A 17412-nucleotide genomic window follows, 5' to 3' on the forward strand; every position below is an offset into this window, starting at 1 on the left:
AGCCGACTTTACACCTCGGGCTAATAGGTTAAAATGCTAACTAGTTGCCATTCATTCTAATGGTGATTTTGGCTATATAGGTTAAACAATTTACATTAAAGGCCAAGTTATCTTAGCATGCTAAAATTGGTTAATATGTTAACTAATGCTTTTGTGTACTCATTCTTGCCTTGGAAGCTCTCCTCTGCAGCTTGGTGACTGTGCGCGACCTGAGCGGTAAACCGTGATGAGCAACAAGGCCCAAACTTCTCAGGTTGTGGGTTCGACTCCAGACCGAAAGAGGCACTCTGGCCAGAAATGGTGCAGAAATTTCTTATGTTCCAGACATTACATCTTCAGAATGATCTAATCTGAACTTTTATATACAGCATTTATATACAAAATCTTCATTTTGAGTTGAACTATTGAACTATACTGAACTTCAGCAGCTGAGTGAACGCATGTCTTCTGAGTGACACATTATGAATCCCATATGGTGCAATGTCCAAATTGTTACTGATATGCCATGTACATTCAAGAGTTTATTTGTATTTTTATTTTTTTTTAAATCTTTTAGTAATCTTAGGATGGGTATGACGACTTTTTAGACTTTCAAAATTCTGAAAATCAATATTGCAATAAACACTGTGGATAAGAAGTTTGCAGAATGGATAGATGAATGGAATATCAAACTATACTTCATAGAAGCTATAGAATAAAGAACTATAGAACAATTCAAAAGTAACAATTAAAACCAAAGTTGCTACATTTCACATCTTTATTACAATGAGCCTACGTTTTTATACAGTAGTTTTAATACTTTTAGGACCAAATGTCATTTAATTAATAAGTATTTTATTTAGGTATGAAGATTGCTTGATCATATCCAGTTTGTAGCAAGAGTTTGTGCCATGCCATGTGAATTGTGTATAATGTTCCCTAAATAAATCTTAAATCCAAAAATATCAAATGTCCATTAAGGGCTTGGCCCCGTAGCTGCTGCATGCAGCTTTATTTTAAATTAGTTCTGTTATGGGGTTTTGGTTGTGAACAACTTAATGAATCTGTTGAGTGAATAATTTAAAGAATCACTCATAAAACTCAAAAAGATACTCGCGCCTTTTGTCACCATCCACGACTGCACCTACTGTATAATCACCAAATGAACGAGTAAACAAATCTGAATGAGTCTTTTTAGTCAACTGAATCAATCCCCTCTTCGCTGAGAGGATTCAACTTTATGGCCCCTGAACCGAATCAACTATCACTGTTAGAGTAGGCCAAAACCCAGAAACAAGTTAGCTTTACAGTTCCATCGTCCTGAAGTCAATGGGTTCTTTGAATATGATTTGGTTAAATGCCTGAAATAATGTCTGTGGTTAACAAACCCACGTTTTATTCTACAACATGTTACATCAGCAATTTCCCCCCTTTGATTTTATTAAACCTTTTACTTGACTTGAAAAAGGTGGTCGCTAACAAGTGGCTAAATGGGACACTACAAAGGTTGTCTGGGAATTAAACATCACCATGCTGAACAGGTAAACTCATCTATTCACAACTATTCACCTTTTTCAGCCTCATTGAGTTTATAATCACTCTTGCATACTATTCAATCTCAAACTTTCAGAGAAAATATTTTTTAATTAAACAGCTGTCAGAAGCTTCATGGTGGTTACATTAAAGTCATGCAACTGTGGTGTAGTTGGTCTATAGTCTATGTTTAGCTTTTTACTTCTGCCCATTGTAATAAGGCATGAACAAAACGTGTAAGAAGAATTATAAACTTTTGTTGGTCACAGACATTATTCTATTGAGTTTTTGTTGATGTAATCAGAGTGATGCTAACCTCCGTGTTGGCTTACAAAAATACATCACAGCACTCTATGTTTTGCAGCCTTTCCATATAAAAACACCTTCAGAATCAGTGACTCAGAAATGAGGGAGACAAATTGAGAGAAGACAAAACAGGAGAGCGAAAGATCAAAAGAGCCGACTACTCCTCCTCCTACTCTCTCCTCGTTTGAAGTTGTCAGGAGGGGCAGTGTTTAGCTCTGCCTTTAGCAGCACGGGGCACAGGACAAAGCACCAGGTGTACAGACGAGAGAAAAGTGTGCAAACGCGTGTGTGTATGTGCGCACCCATACGCCCAACCACTCTGCTGCGAGTCTTGAGTAAACAAGATCTATCCATCAAGGCTGCGGAGTGTTGATACGCCATTCCATAAAAGCCTGTGAAAGTATAATCACCCACAGTAGGGGTTTTTGATGAGGAAGCGTTTAGATTTGCACCTCGGGTCTGAAAAGAGTGTTACCCTTTCAAGTTGCTCAGTATTGGAACGGCCTTCATTTGTGAAGTTCTACATATGCTCTGTCACTTGCATAGATGCTGATAAAATATATTTGGCTAATTTGACAATTACCGATAAGAGTATAGTCTCCTCAGCTCAGTTTAACAGTTTTTATCAGGTTTAAATACATTTTGCCCTTCAAATAAATGCAGAGAAGCATTAACAAAGCATGGTTACACAAAAAAGACAGAGGCTGAATTTCGGATTAGCATGTTACTAGCATCCGGAAACTTTCCATTCCACAAAAAAATGTGTTCTACACAGAAAAAAAAATGGTTCTTTTAAGAACTGTTCACTGAAAGGTTCTTTAGAGAAGCGAAAATGGTTCTTTATTAGCATTGCTGTGTAAATTCCTTTATTTTTAAGAGTGTAGCACATTACTCTTATAATTATTATTATTATAAGTAGAGTATGAGTAGCATCGTGCCATCCAATTCTAAATCTTTTTTTTCAGTCAGTGGCAGACCTGATTGAAAACAGTCATTTTTGCTTTTACTTTTGGTGATGCTAGTCGTGCATAAATTATAATTGTGAATATTGTGGTGACAAATGAGCAAAAATAAAAATGAATTCACCCTTGTGTTAGCTAACAGAGGTTGAGAGAGACTGTTCACACATCTTACGACTGAAACATAAACAAGAAGCCATCTGGGCACTTATGTCAGGTTCACTTTCTCTTACGCAGACAGAACGTTGACATCTGTGTTCTGTAACTTTTAAGCCGTACATTTACATGTACCACGATCAATGCCCAGCTACGTGCATTGCTATACAGGTCATGTGAGTGTCAATAGAACATGACTTAAACCTGCCTAATGACTAAAACACACTTTAACTCTAATCAGATGCAAACAAAAGCTATGCTTCCAAGACAAAAAAAAAAAAGCATTTCCATGCCAAGGGTTTAAGAGAATGGGAGAATTATTCAGTCAAATGACTTTTTTGATACACATATAGGATGCACTGATATTAAGATTCTGCCTGATAATAAATAGGCCAATAATGATTTTCACGTTACAGCTGATAACTTATGAATGCCTAATATTAAAATCTAAACTATTTTGTCTAAATTAAAATAAAACACTAAAAATAAAATTAATTGTTTTAAATTCTACAAAGTATAGGCATCACAATAGGCTATTTTAATGTTCAGTGTGAAAAACAGATAGCCTATTCATATTGAGATTTATTAAATAAGACAGTGTTTTTTAACTAACTTGAACATTGATCAAAAGTGACAGTAAATATTAAATATTAGAATGATTTCTGAAGGATCATGTGACACTGAGGACTAGAGTAATGGCTGGTGATAACTGTGCCAAGAATGTATTAAATAAATGTGTTTCTATTGTAGATTACGTCCATATTTTAGACATTTTTATGAAAAATTGCATGAAAATGTGTGAAGACAAATGAATAACCTACTTTCAATGCAACAGCCTTAAAGATGAAGTCAAGCAAGATACACCCCTAACACACACACACACACAACCACACAAGTACACACCCTCCAACAGGCCTCAGGGCTGAGAGCTGTCTGTGCCACTGCTCACCCTGAAAAACAGGCTGATCAGGAGAGAACAAGAATCATGGGAAGGACTAAACAAGTCCTTTAAAGATCAGCTGAAACTGGACAACACGAACACCAAACCCCTTCTCTGAGGAACCAGAGGAGACCCCATTCATTCATCTCCGCCTGTGACCGACCGGGCAGGACAGCGGTCCCCCCACCGTAACATTTACTCACCCGCAACGGCTGTAGCATCAACTCTGTCCCACTTTAAACAGCCTGCTGAGAGGAGACACACAGTGAAAACGTCTCAGTGCTGTCAAGATTATCTTAAGACTAAAGCCTCTTTCTCTTTCGTTAAGCAGGGTGAGTTGTGGTTTGGAGTGGAGAGATGTAAAAATAATAGAGCTACTGTTTAAAAAGGGAACTCTCCAGCCATGAGAAGAGAGGGGGACGAACAACCGAGGGAGAGACAGAGAGTTCAAGTAAGAGGAAGCAGAAACAGAAAAACAGATGGGAAGATAAAAGCTATCAGAGATGGTCAAGGTGACAGTTTGTAACTGTTCATGCCCAGGACATCAGTTAAAAGCAGTGGTTCTCAAGTTTTCCACCCAGCAGACCACTTAAACTGCAAAACAACAATTGTGGACAATCTAACAGCCAAAAATGTAGGAAAACCCCAACTACCTCAAAAGAATTATCTACACCATAATTATTAATAATTAATTGTTATCCTTTGATTAACCAGCTGAATAGTGATTGGTTTTGGTTTTTAATGTTTTTGAAAGAAGTCTCTTAAGCTCAACAAGGGGGCCTTTATTTGATTTAAAATACAGTAAAACAGTAATATTGTGAAATATTATTACAATTTAAAACAACTACTTTCTATATTTTAATATATTTGAAAATGTAATTTATTCCTGTGATGGCAAAGCTGAATTTTCAGCATCAAAACTCCAGTCTTCAGTGTCACATGATCCTTCAGAAATCATTATTAATGATTCAGAAATCATAGAAATCACTAATATGCTGATTTGCTGGTCAAGAACAATCAATACTGAAAATCGTTGAGCTCTTAATATTTTTTGTAGAAAAATTTGTTTTAGGATCTTTGAAAGTTGAAAAGAACTGAAAGATAAAAAGAACAGCATTTTATTTAAATATGTATTTTTATTTCAACTTTATTTCAATTAAAGTCCCCCTGTAGTCAATAATTATATCCCTTAAAACTCATATTTAATCACCAAAAGGACATATTTAAAAGTTTTTTCCTTAAAATAGCTTGAATGTAACTATACACCCTTGCCTCATTCAGTATACGTGGTTCTTTGAAAATGCAAATTAGCCCCGCCTCCACTCACTCGCTCCAGCTCAGAGATCCACTCGTTGACGATCACACATTGACATGTTTGGTTACAAGGTAGTTTGTGACGTCAGAAACACCAGCGATTTCAAACCGCGTTTTTGAGACCAGTGATTCAGTGATTTTTGGTTCACTGCAGTTAAGGAGAAAATACTCAGCAATGGTGTTGAATTTGCACATGGTTTGTCTTAGACATATTAAAAACACCACATAGACATATAAACAACATTAAAAACTTGATTTTCACCACATGGGGACTTTGTTTTTAATAGTTTTGGTTAATGATAATAACCCTGATATACACCCAGGAAAGTAATTTTCCTTAGAAAGCAGAACTAATGAATGTTTCCATACAGGTTTTCCAAACACTACCTCCAACTTTCAAGGGAAATCAAGCTATCAATAATTTCGATTTGTGTACTAGGCAACTCACTAAAAATACACATCGCAGAAATTGTTCATAAATCCATTCTTAAACCGTCCCATTGAGTTGAAATGAGACAATTTACTGAAGAATGGTGTCACATACATTCACACAAAACCCCATTCTACTCACATTTCATGAATAAGTCACAGTGTGTGCAGCAAAGACGGAGTGGAAATCTTACTTGCAGAAGTCCGAGTCAATCTGTCCATCCACTGTCACACAGTACCACTCAGGGCTGTCCGAACACCGCCTGTATCTGACTGACTCAAACACTGACTTCACCCCTCAGCAACTGATTTGTGCCTGTCACCTCTATAATGCGCGTGTCAGAAAAGAACCAAAGAAATGACTCATAAACAACACACACCTCTCATATGACTAGTCAAATGAAACAGAGTCTTCTAATATATCAGCATCTTCAAAACAACACATCTTTGTATTTTTCCTTTCTATAATATTTACTAATGAATACCATTTCTCCTCCAGCAAACAAGCACACGGCTACAGCTTCATGGAAATATACTCCAGGGTCAGGTCTCTAATTTTTCCGTATCCATCTCGATAATGCTGACAAGCGCCTCCTAATTCTTCCTATAAATATTCATTTGAAATTAGAAAACCATCTATTATATACCAATTCTGTTGCCTGCTGCTGCATAATTGGTCTGCCCGTTTCTTGTAAGTATACACACAGCTTTCTAATCAGCTCTTTAAAGTCTCCAAATGAAAATCCCTCCCACTGTGCAAAACTCATTTACATCCCTTTATAAAATGTTTACTAATGCAGCAAAATTTGAATAAGGTTTAAAAATGTCATGCTTCCATCTAAATGACACCGGTAGTAGACTGCACTGTTATTTAAACATTCAAATGAGCGTTCATTCGTCTCAGCACGTACACCAGACATCGGTGCCCTGATGCAGGGACGGAGAGGACGTCCATGTTTGACAATAGCAGAGGAGGATGTTTGATCTGTGTCATATCAGAACAGTGAGCAATTGTTAGTCACAAGCAGCTTTCAGCCTGAACTCTACCCCACGGAACAAAATGTTATGGGCAATAACCTATAAATTACCAGTGTTAAAATTCTATACCATTTTGTCTAAATGAAGGGGGGGAGGGGGGCGACATTACAACACTACATCAGATAACATTAACCATTTTAAATTATATAACTTCAGTATAAATGTACAGTATGAAAAGTGTGGGGTTAGGGTTATATATTATAATTAGGGCTGCACGATATATCTAAATTATTGGAATACAGCAATATAGCAATATATAATAATCGTGATATGCATATTGCAATGGCTTACGATAACTGAATGATTTTAATACTTCAAAAGATTACAAAACACGACTATTACATACAGTATGTGACATGCTTAATGTTATTAGGCACAATTAAGTGAAGTAGGGCCGCCTCAAGTGCACAGGACTGCTCGTAACCCCGATTTTAGTTATATTTTCCGCAGCTTACTAGCCTGGGTTTCCCCATGCTGCCTTGCACACAGCACGATTTTATTCACGCTGCTAGGTAGCCTGGACACCATGGACCAGATTTTCCCCTCAAAAAGGGAACCAATCCCAGAACGGGGAGGGAGCAGCAAGACGATGACGACGTCTATGCGACACACCGAAGCAGTTTGTTTATATCTATGGATCCAACATGGCAGCAGACGTGAAGTTACCTTTCGATGCAGCCTTATATAGTGTTCTAAGTAGTTTAGACCGCAAGTTTATTTCGTCTTCTTCCTCGTCGAATTTCTGCCGCTCTACATATGTCATCTGGTATAATTGAAACGATTGGCTATGAACTACGTACAGGCGCATTTGATAGACATTCGTAGCGCCCAATAAACGGCTCTGGGCATTCGTAAACCACGCCTCAAATACGAGAAAATGAATATGTGGTTCCCAGACCACGTCTCAATGAGAAAGAGGTCTGACGTTAGCCAGGCTAGCAGCTTACAGTTATAATCAAAAATATTCAACCCCCATTGCAAACCAGGTTTATTGGCTAAAGTTACAGACGTTCAGCTGTTTGCAATGAACAAATCAAACAAAAGTAATTGAAATAGTTCAACAACAAATGTGGTTTCCCCAAATTCAACTGAAAATGCAACTTTTAATAACTTCTGCAGTCTCAAAATTGTTCAACCCTTTCATGGCAAGCATCTTTAGTACTTAGTAGAACACCCTTTTGCTCTTATGACCTGCTGCAAACAAGATGTATAACCAGACACCAGCTTCTGGCAGCGTTTCTGAGGAATCTTAGCCCATTCCTCATGAGAAATGGCCTCCAGTTTGGTAATATTCTTGGGTTTGCGTGCTGCAACCACCGCCTTCAAATCCCACCAGACATTTTCTTTGGGGTTCAAGACAGGTGACTGTGATGGCCACTGTAGAATCTTCCAGGATGACTTCTGCAACAAAGCCTTGGTGGAATTTGAGGTATGCTTGGGATCATTGTCCTGTTGGCTTCAGCTTCCTCACTGACGGCATGACATTGTCTCCTAGGATTTCCTGATACAATTAATCCATCTTGCTTTGCACATGCTGCCGGTTTCCAGTGCCAGAGGATGCAAAGCAGCCCCAGAGCATCACAGAGCACCACCATGCTTAACTGTAGAGAGAGTGTTCTTTTCAGCATATGCTTCATTCTTCTTCCTCCAGACATACTGCTGATCCATGGGGCCGAAAAGTTACAGTTTTGATTCATCGATCCATAGAACAGAATTCCAAAACTTCTGTGGCTTATTTATATGATTTTGAGCACTTTTCAGTTGTGGTGTACTGGCATGGCATGAGTTTAATATAGGGTTATTCAGATACTAGTATCGGAAATGCCACAGATACCACAAAAAAATGCTGTGTTGCCACAAGTAATCACTGTTTAGAGCAGCGAAGAAGAAATGAAAACACGCTAGCAGTATGTGTCACAACCTTGATATATTTTACCAAAAAAAATTTATTTATGTCAAAAGAATCACTAGTAAAAAACTATTTCCAATACGGATTTTTGAAATTCATTTTTGAAAATTAGAAAATCAAAATCGGGAATCGAGCTGTTTCCTGTCTATCATTTAGAAATAGGAGGGGGAAAAAAAATCTCCATTGTCCGATTTTTTCAAATGTGTTTATGGAAATAGGGAAATAAAATACATGTGTCATTCGTTTTTTGATTTAATATTTAAAGTAGAAAAATGAGAAAACAGTTCCTTTTTCGTTTTTTAATTATTTATTTTTTTAATGAAAAACAGTATTCAGCTTGATTTTTCGTTTTTTGTTCCGAGGTAGATAAAGCTTGAATATTAAATTTCTGGCCGTTGAATCAGGAATGAAACACCCCTTTCCTCTGATTTGTCAGCCGAAGACTAACAACTAACGAATGGCTCGACAAAACCCGTACCGGGGAAAAGCCTAGACAGGGCTTTCTTCTGTGTAGACCAGCAGTTCTCAAGTGCCAGGTGGTCTTTTCAGTTTACAGTGTTAGATATTTGGCTGCATTTGAAGTTCTTTTTCAATTAAGAAAAATAAATCATATATTACTGTCAAATGTATGTTGGATAATACAAATACTCTAGTTCACTGTATGTATTTGTTCATGTTTTATTAAGGGATAAGTCTGAAGCACACCATAAAATAATTCTATCAATTCATACAGGGCTAGAATTATATACAACTGTATAGATACACACCCAGGTATCAGATCAGTACTCGTTATCAGCCGATACCCTGAGCCCAGGTATGGGAATCGGTATCAGGAAGGGAAAAAGGGTATCGGAAAATCTCTAGTTTAGTACGCGCCTTACAGTGCAAGCTGAAACCTCAGTGCCTGTTGCCACCAAGTCTTGCTACAGGTCTTTTGCAGTCACTCGAGGGTTTTTCTGAACCTGCATTCTCAGAAATCTGGTTGCGGCCGTTGATAGCTTCCTTTTTCTGCCCCGTCCAGGTAGTGTAACCACTGTTGCTTTAACTTTGAACTTGCGAACTATGCTTCCAACTTTGTCTCTAGGAACATTAAGTGCCTTCACCATCTTTTTGTATCCTGTTCCTTGTTTGTGAAGGGCGATGATATCTTCTCTTAACTTTTTGGACCATTTTTTTTACTTAGCCATATTTACAACATGCAGTGAAACGTGACACTCAACAAACCTAGCCAGTTCAAGGCAAGCACACCTGGTGCAACTAATGAAGCCCTTGATTAGTCGCATCAGGTGTGCTTAAGACAACACTGGTTTTGGAAATTTGTGCTGTTGTGAGGGATTCTATTCAGGGGGAATAGTTTGAATAATTTTGAGACTGCAGAAGTCATTAAAAGTTGCATTTTAAGTTGAACTTGGGGAAACCACTTGAAACATTTGTTGTGTTGAGCTATTTCAATTACTTTTGTTTGATTTGTTCAACAGCTGAAAGTCTATAAATGTTGCCAATGAACCTGATTTGCGACGGGGGTTTCGATTACAACTTTATGTGGCCAAAATACACACAAAATTGTCAAAATGCTGTCTTGGTGAATGGTGAGTGTTCATGTAAACGGTTATGTCTTGCGTGGAGTAAACAGTTGAGAAAGAAAGTGATTGTGTGACAATATTGGGTGCAGCTTTTAAAGTGACAGCATCCTAATAAACCTGCTTCAGTCTGTGTGCTTAATTTTAATCAAACAACAAAAGACAATAAAAATCAATCACTGCTCTTGACTAAATAACTTTTGTAGCTTTAATAAGAATCAGTGTCTATTTAATTCTTACAATGAAGACTAGGCTAAGCAGTTTTATTTTTTACATTTGATTAATCAATTTATGTTGTTAAATAAACCTAATGTAGGCCTACCTGAAACCCTAAACCCTCTGGTTTACCCTGATGTTAAAATGACACTTACTTTTTATGTCATGTTACAGCAAAACACTGCTGTTTACTTTGAGAAGTTGTAGGGATGCTTTCTTCTCACAAAATAAATGTGAAACCTGTACAAACTAAAGACAAACTAAATCCAGAAGAACTGCGGGAACATCTCCGAGATGCTTGAAGAAACCTTCCTGCAACGCTACCTGAAAAACTATGTGTACCTGGACAAAAGCCGTTTTAAATGCAAAGGGTTGTTACACCATATATTGATTTGAATTAGTTAATAGAAGTTAAATCATAAATAAATTCAATTTGTGATTTTATTTTTGAAAGCATTCTCACTTTACAGCATTTTAACACAAGTGCCAGTAAGGTGCAGGAAGGTTTCTTCAAGCATCTTGGAGACGTTCCCGCAGTTCTTCTGGATTTAGTTTGTCTCAGTTTTTTCTGTTTCTTCATGTAATCACAGACGGACTCGATGATGGTGAGATCAGATCATCCTGGCTGCTGTCAGACTCCTTGTGCATACAGAAATCTCACTGGATTATTACAATTAATGGCAAAAAGATTGTTTGTAAATGTAAACTGATATTTCCTACTGACACACTACAGCAAAAGATATAAATAACTGACTTAAAACCATTTTTTTTGGGGGGGGGGGGGGGTGTATTAACATGCCTAAGACTTTTGCACAGTACTGTATGTATATATATATATATATATATATATATATATATTTATATATGTGTGTCTGTGTGTGTGTGTGTGTGTGTGTGTGTGTGTGTGTATGTATGTATGTATATGTGTGTGTGTGTATGTGTGTGTGTGTGTGTGTGTGTATGTGTGTATGTGTGTGTGTATGCACGTATACATACATACATACATACATACATACATACATTTAGCAAAATCTATTATATCGGATGAAAACAGATTAAAATTATAAGGTACAGTTATACAAATATTAATTACTAATAGTATTTAATATTTGTTATAATAATAATCATGTTATAATTATTACAATTATTACAATTATTATTATTATTAATAATAATAATAATAATAATAATAACAATAATAATAATAAACACCACCAACCTGGTGTTCAAAGCTATATTTTGGTTACCAACTATAAGACAGATTGTTTTGTTTTTTGTATTGTTTACAAAATACTTTATATGAACAATGCAAACAAATGTATAATATTCTTGAAATCTACGGCAGAAAGGAACTGAGTTAATTAAGAAGGGAATCAAGTTAACTGTTTCTCACACAAAACAAATCACATAGCTTTAGAAAACATGGAACATGCAGAATGACTCATATGGACCATTTATATAATTTCACTTTCACATGGAAAAAAGCAAGAACATTTTGCTTAATATCTCCATTTGTATTGTGTTCCACATAAGAAAGAAAGTCATGATTTGGAAGGACACGAGGGTGAGTAAAATTTTTCCTTTAAACACATAACCACCAAGCCATCCCACACTGTACAAGAGTTAGATCAGGTTGTCCTGTCAACATACTAAAACCAAAAGTTGTAATTCACAAATATGCACACATGCAACATCCTTGGTCATCGGAGCACACCACATAAAGCTCTAACACTGCAACAGGATGGAACCTCCCACATAGACCTCTGGTAGCTATGGAAACCTCCTCTCTGAGTGATGTCACCCTGATATTGCATCATAACCCCATGGGCTAATTGGGTCGCTTTTCTCAGGTCCTGTGAACCGAGCGGGAGAAACTGAATAAAACAGACAGAGAGGGAGATGGGAGCTTTGGTGCTGGAGAAGCTTGAAATTGACTGACCAAGAGGAGAACCCACAGTCGCTATTAATAGCCTTTCAGCCTCTTCAGTCACCAGAACAAAAGCCATATGTGTGCAAAGCAACACACACAGACCGCTTATGGATGAGAGAGAGACAGATGGAGGTGTCAAAGTCAGACTGATGAGAGATCAAGAGAGGGAGAGATACAGAGCCAGCCATGTCCCCCATTGCAAAGCACGACTCATTCCGTAAATTAATTCCTTCAGTTTGTTTCAGATAAATGACTGAGCAGACCTTTTATACTGTATCTTCATGTGGTTCCTGACATCCCAGTGTTGCATGTTCTACAACATTCCTATAGACTAAGCATGTTTTGCTGTTAATTACAGTTTTTCAATTAAGTTTAATGTTAATTAAGGCCGTTTATTCTGATTTTATGTGTCAATTTGTTGCAGTCATGAATCAGCCCATAAAAACAAAGTAGTTAAGAGTATACTATAATATCTCATTTGAATTTGCATTAAACTGTACTAAAATAGGTCTTGGTTAATGTCATTGTATTAGTAGGAATTACCCTCTTAAACTTATTTTAAACTTAATTTAAAAAAGAATTTGAAATAATGTGGATTTACAGCTTCAACAAAAGCATTATACAACTGATTAACAACCATGTAGCTCACAAGTCTGTTAAAGATTTATATTGTCGTTAAAAATCAGTTTGCCCACAAGGAGAAAATAAGAATCGCTCTTGGGTCCCATTGAATTCTGCTATGGGATTCAATCTTACACAACAATGGTTCAAGCAAAGTCAGCTGTCAAACCAGGGCTGCGTTTCTCAAAAGCACCATGAGACAAGTTGATCATAGAGACCATTGGTGCCAGTGGCTATACGATTTACGCAGGCTTATGATGCTTTTGAGAAAAGCAGCCCAGATGATATCATTCAGAGTAGGAAAAACCTGAAAGAGTCAGTTCTCAGTATAATTCATGAGTAAGGGAACTTTTAAATTGGAACACTGCAAAGACGGTTCTCAGTGAGTCAGAGAGTTGTTAAGACACTACAAGTTGAACCTATCTGAAAGAGGCGATTCTCAATCCAATAAGTCAGTGAGCTCATTCAAAAACCATTTGGACCGATTCAGTCAGATTCATTAATAAATCGTTCATCCGATTCATCGACTAAAGAACGATTATTTCACGAATCAGACAATCACAAAATAAGTATCACCCATTGCTAAATTCTCAGTTGAGTCATTGAGTTGAATCGATGAAGATTCGGACCGATTCAATAACGAATCAATCGGCCCGGTTCTCTAAACCGCTTCATTTAAAATATTCGGCTAAAAGGAAGGATTCATTCATTTACAAATCAAACATCGCTAAATCACCCATAGCTCCCCTAGTCTGACACTCAAACACACAGACACAGTCAGTCATACACTGAATGAGCTCTACGCTTAATGAAAATACTGCATATGAAAGCACAGTGACAGAAGGACACACACAGCTGCGCCACGGCAGAGACAGAGGGCGCATTGTCTGCCCGCAGGACAGTGGACACACACGTGTACGTGTGCATGCATGCCAACCCAGGTGTCTTTTGTTTTCATTACTTCCAGTTCAGCTGTACTTCGTAAAAAACGGGTGTAAATCAATACACGTCCATGCAATGGGACAGACTCATGACATTAACCAACAATTGATCTCACCCATTCCTGTCTTAATCATGGCTGTGTCTGAAAACCTAGTGAACAGCCTACCTAGTCAGGATTTTGGGCATCATAGGCGCCTACTGTTGTTACGTTCGTTTTAGGCGTCTAACATGCCATAAATGCTGTGTATGCTGGCAAGCACATTGAGACACAGCCCAAACCACAATGCAGTCCAGAATCACTGTTCAAAGATCACATAGAACTGATCATGCAAAAAAAAAAAAAAAAAAAAAGAACCAGTCAATAACCGAACCAGGAATCGACTCACCAAAGACAAGACACAAAGAAAGGCAAACGGTTTGCATGCAACAATGAACACAAACACTTGCCGAATCAGCGCAAAAATGCATAAATAATGACAGGAAAGCACTCACTTGTCAGAAGTGACCCGCTCGTTCCACTTCCACTGGCGGCGGCTCACACACATATACACACACAGGCGGACGGGAATATGCGCTGCTGTTACTGTAGTGATGTGATGTGGACCGCTGGCTTACAGCCCGCACTCCTGATTTGCTCGAAGAACTGCAGCCATCTTGCTGAAGCCCGTGTGGCAAACCAACCACACGCCTAGACGTAGGAGGGGAGGAACTAGTCGAATTATTCTTACATTTTCCCCTCATAACCCCCAGTTGCATGTCTTACTTCAGCCAAGAAATTATAAGATTTTTGAACCAAGATTTCATAAACCTCTTTATAAATACATGTTCTGTTCTTATCATTTATGTTATATTTATTCGAATATATTTATAATGCAACATTCTATTAATATATATATATGTTGTATATATATGTTTATTATATAAAAAATAATTGTTGTCAATAATTAACGCTTTTGAATGAAGTCTCAATTTTTCCGATCAAAACTAGTAAAACAGTAATATTGTGAAATGTTTTCTATTTTAATATATTATAAAATGTAATTTATTTCTGTGATGGCAAAGCTGAATTTTCAGCAGCCAAGTTGAGTGGTTTTACTCTACACTTGCACTTAGATGCAACAGCCTTACTACTGTTTTAATTAATGACATACGCACTTTCATAAAGCTAAAATGTAATCAAGTCCCCGCTCCCTTCATAAATATCACACATGTGATAGAAAGCCTATCCAATAAAAAGGAGTCGTATATTAAAATTTTCAATCAATTTTATTGAGCTTATCGCGTTTCATGCCCCCTGGCATGGTCTCCCAGTCAATTAATTAGCTACTGGGAGCAACGGAGCAATAGCGTCCTCTGGCGGATACTTTAGGATGCTTCACATGTCTCCTTCATCCTTGGGAGAAAAGTCTGTCACTGACATGCAAAGTTGTCATCCGTGGTCCTTTAATGCTACTCTTTGAAACATTGACCTCATCGTAAAGTCATAAGCTGGGCTGAATGTATAAGACCATTAAATACTTAATGTGGAAGGATGGAAGAAGCGCTTTTGAACTTTGGGTCCCATTCGTATGAGAGCCCCAGGCTGATTCTCTTACTAATTAAAAACAATAACCATACATACAAACACTCGTACATACACATATATCATTTCATAAAGGACCTTTTTTTCAGACCCTGCAAACTGAGACAAGAACCGAACATGAATCCTACTGCAAAAAGCAATTCATCACAGTTAAACCAGGCATTAATCAGTCTTCAGGCGATTAATCAGCACTGATGATTTAAGCCTGCACTTCAATAATCAGAGAATCCATTTGTTAGAAGGAAGACAAAAATAGGAGTGATTGTGTACCCTAGGCATGTAGAGAAAGAGAGAAGTTGTAATGTGTGGGTGAAACCTGCAATAGAGTTTGTCAGCGTTCAGATGAAGAGAACAGGATATGTGTGAATCAGAATGAAGCCCCTGAGAACTGGCCGTAGAAAATGAGCTCTTTGAGTCAGAGTTCTTAAATCACGCCTATCTGATAGATTGTCCCTATTCGACAGAACTGATTTCTCAGTCTGTGCTATGGCTGGGACATGCTAGCGGAGTCCGAGACGGAGGGAAATGTCAAAGCTCATCCTTCTCCATCTGCTTAAACGCTTCCAAGTCCTCCTGCCAATCAGCCATCACCGAGTCCACCGATTGGCTGCCGGAGTCCCTGTCCACCGCAGGCTCCTCCCCTACGTCCACAGGGACGTAACTGCCAAGTCCCTCCACTGGCTGATCCGAATCTTGCCCAACGACTGAGTCTTCTGCTGTCTGTTCCTGAGTAGTGACTTGTGACTGGTCAACAGGTTCTGAGGAAGAGGAGCAACTGTGGTCTTTCTCCTCTGTGGAGCAGTCCTCTTCTTCTGCTCCATCTGTACCTTGAAAAAGAGGTCAGTTGAATGAACCACAAGAAATCTACCTAATATCTATCACACATCACAGGCAAAACCTAGCGGACCACATTAGGTGTGGAGCATGATGGTACCGTCATCAAAATTTGATGTTGTCAGCAAGAAGGAACATGCAGATTTTACGCTAATAGAAGTGTGTTGACTTGAGTGTGTTCAAATCCTCCTGGGAAGTTCGTATTTACGAGTTGGGAAGTCGTAATTCGAGTCGCTTTGGTTGGTGCAAGATGGCAATGTGGCAAGATTTTTAACTCTACTTCTACAAAATGATGAATAAAAAAATGCACATTAGGTGTGTTTTTGCTTTTTAATGCTTTTGTTCAATTTATCAAGGTGCTGTAAATTGAATTATTATATATTCTATTGTAAGTGTACAGTACTACAGTAGTAACTGTTTTATTGTAAAGGAAAAATGTACTGTCAATGAAGACGCGTCCGCCATAATTTCTCACTGACACCCACAACTCAGAAACTCTGGGCTTAAAGAAAGTTCAGAATTTCCTAGTCGAAATTACGACTTTGTGGGAGCGTTCATACGTGTTCAACTCGTAAGTACAATCTTTCTGTCATGACTAGAACGCACCATAAAATCAAGGGGGTTCACTGCATGAAGGGTAACCCAAGGAGGAGGGGTACTTACTGCCATCCAACAGGGTGCCCGGGAGTGCTTTCCCCTTAAAAATGGCTTCTGCTCATCAAAGTAGGAAAGTAGGGAAAAAAGAGAAGTAGCGGAAAGAGAAAACGGTTACAAACACAGAGGGAAAGAGTAATAAAGGTAGAATAATTAGAAAGGAATGAAAGTTGAAGATGCAACATGCACAACCTCACAGTGCTTTCTCACATACTAACCATCTTTTCAATGTGTCTCACCTCTGTCTCTAGCTTTATCACTGAGCAGCACCTCCACCTCCTTGTACTCCTTTAGAGCCTCCAACAGGATGTTGCCTTCTTTGTGGAACAGGAAGAGGAGTGGTAAAGTGACATCATCAGTGCTCCGTCCATCTCCCGCCATCTGAAACAATGGGGCCGTATCACTGCTGCTGCCCTCATTATCATCTAAACAAACGTGACAAAACAAGAGCGAGACATAAATACTAACACTGATTTATTCTGTACAAAAT

General features: G+C 38.0%; 2 protein-coding genes across 5 annotated transcripts in view; both read right to left on the bottom strand.

Moving 5' to 3' along the window:
- The window catches only part of LOC307173900 (uncharacterized protein C1orf21 homolog), a 32624-nt gene extending 18127 nt beyond the window's left edge, over positions 1-14497 (bottom strand). The window contains exon 1 of one of the 2 annotated variants that reach the window (XM_079897469.1): positions 14345-14497. The gene's annotated coding sequence lies outside the window, so the exon portion shown is untranslated. Of the gene's footprint in view, positions 1-13967; positions 13987-14344 lie in introns of those variants that run through there. The other variant, XM_079897470.1, reaches the window with a different exon arrangement.
- Positions 14498-15099: 602 nt separating this feature from the next.
- The window catches only part of edem3 (ER degradation enhancer, mannosidase alpha-like 3), a 12401-nt gene continuing 10088 nt past the window's right edge, over positions 15100-17412 (bottom strand). Inside the window, exons 19-21 of one of the 3 annotated variants that reach the window (XM_079897458.1) lie at positions 17162-17347; positions 16932-16979; positions 15100-16261 (exon numbers count right to left, since the gene is read on the bottom strand). In XM_079897458.1, the coding sequence (XP_079753584.1) occupies positions 15963-16261; positions 16932-16979; positions 17162-17347 (533 nt within the window). In that variant the 3' untranslated portion in view covers positions 15100-15962. The remainder of the gene's footprint in view (positions 16262-16931; positions 16980-17161; positions 17348-17412) is intronic. The other 2 variants (XM_079897460.1, XM_079897459.1) reach the window with 2 other exon arrangements.

Source organism: Squalius cephalus (assembly GCF_949319135.1).
Source record: "Squalius cephalus genome assembly, chromosome: 16".
NCBI lineage: Eukaryota > Metazoa > Chordata > Actinopteri > Cypriniformes > Leuciscidae > Squalius > Squalius cephalus.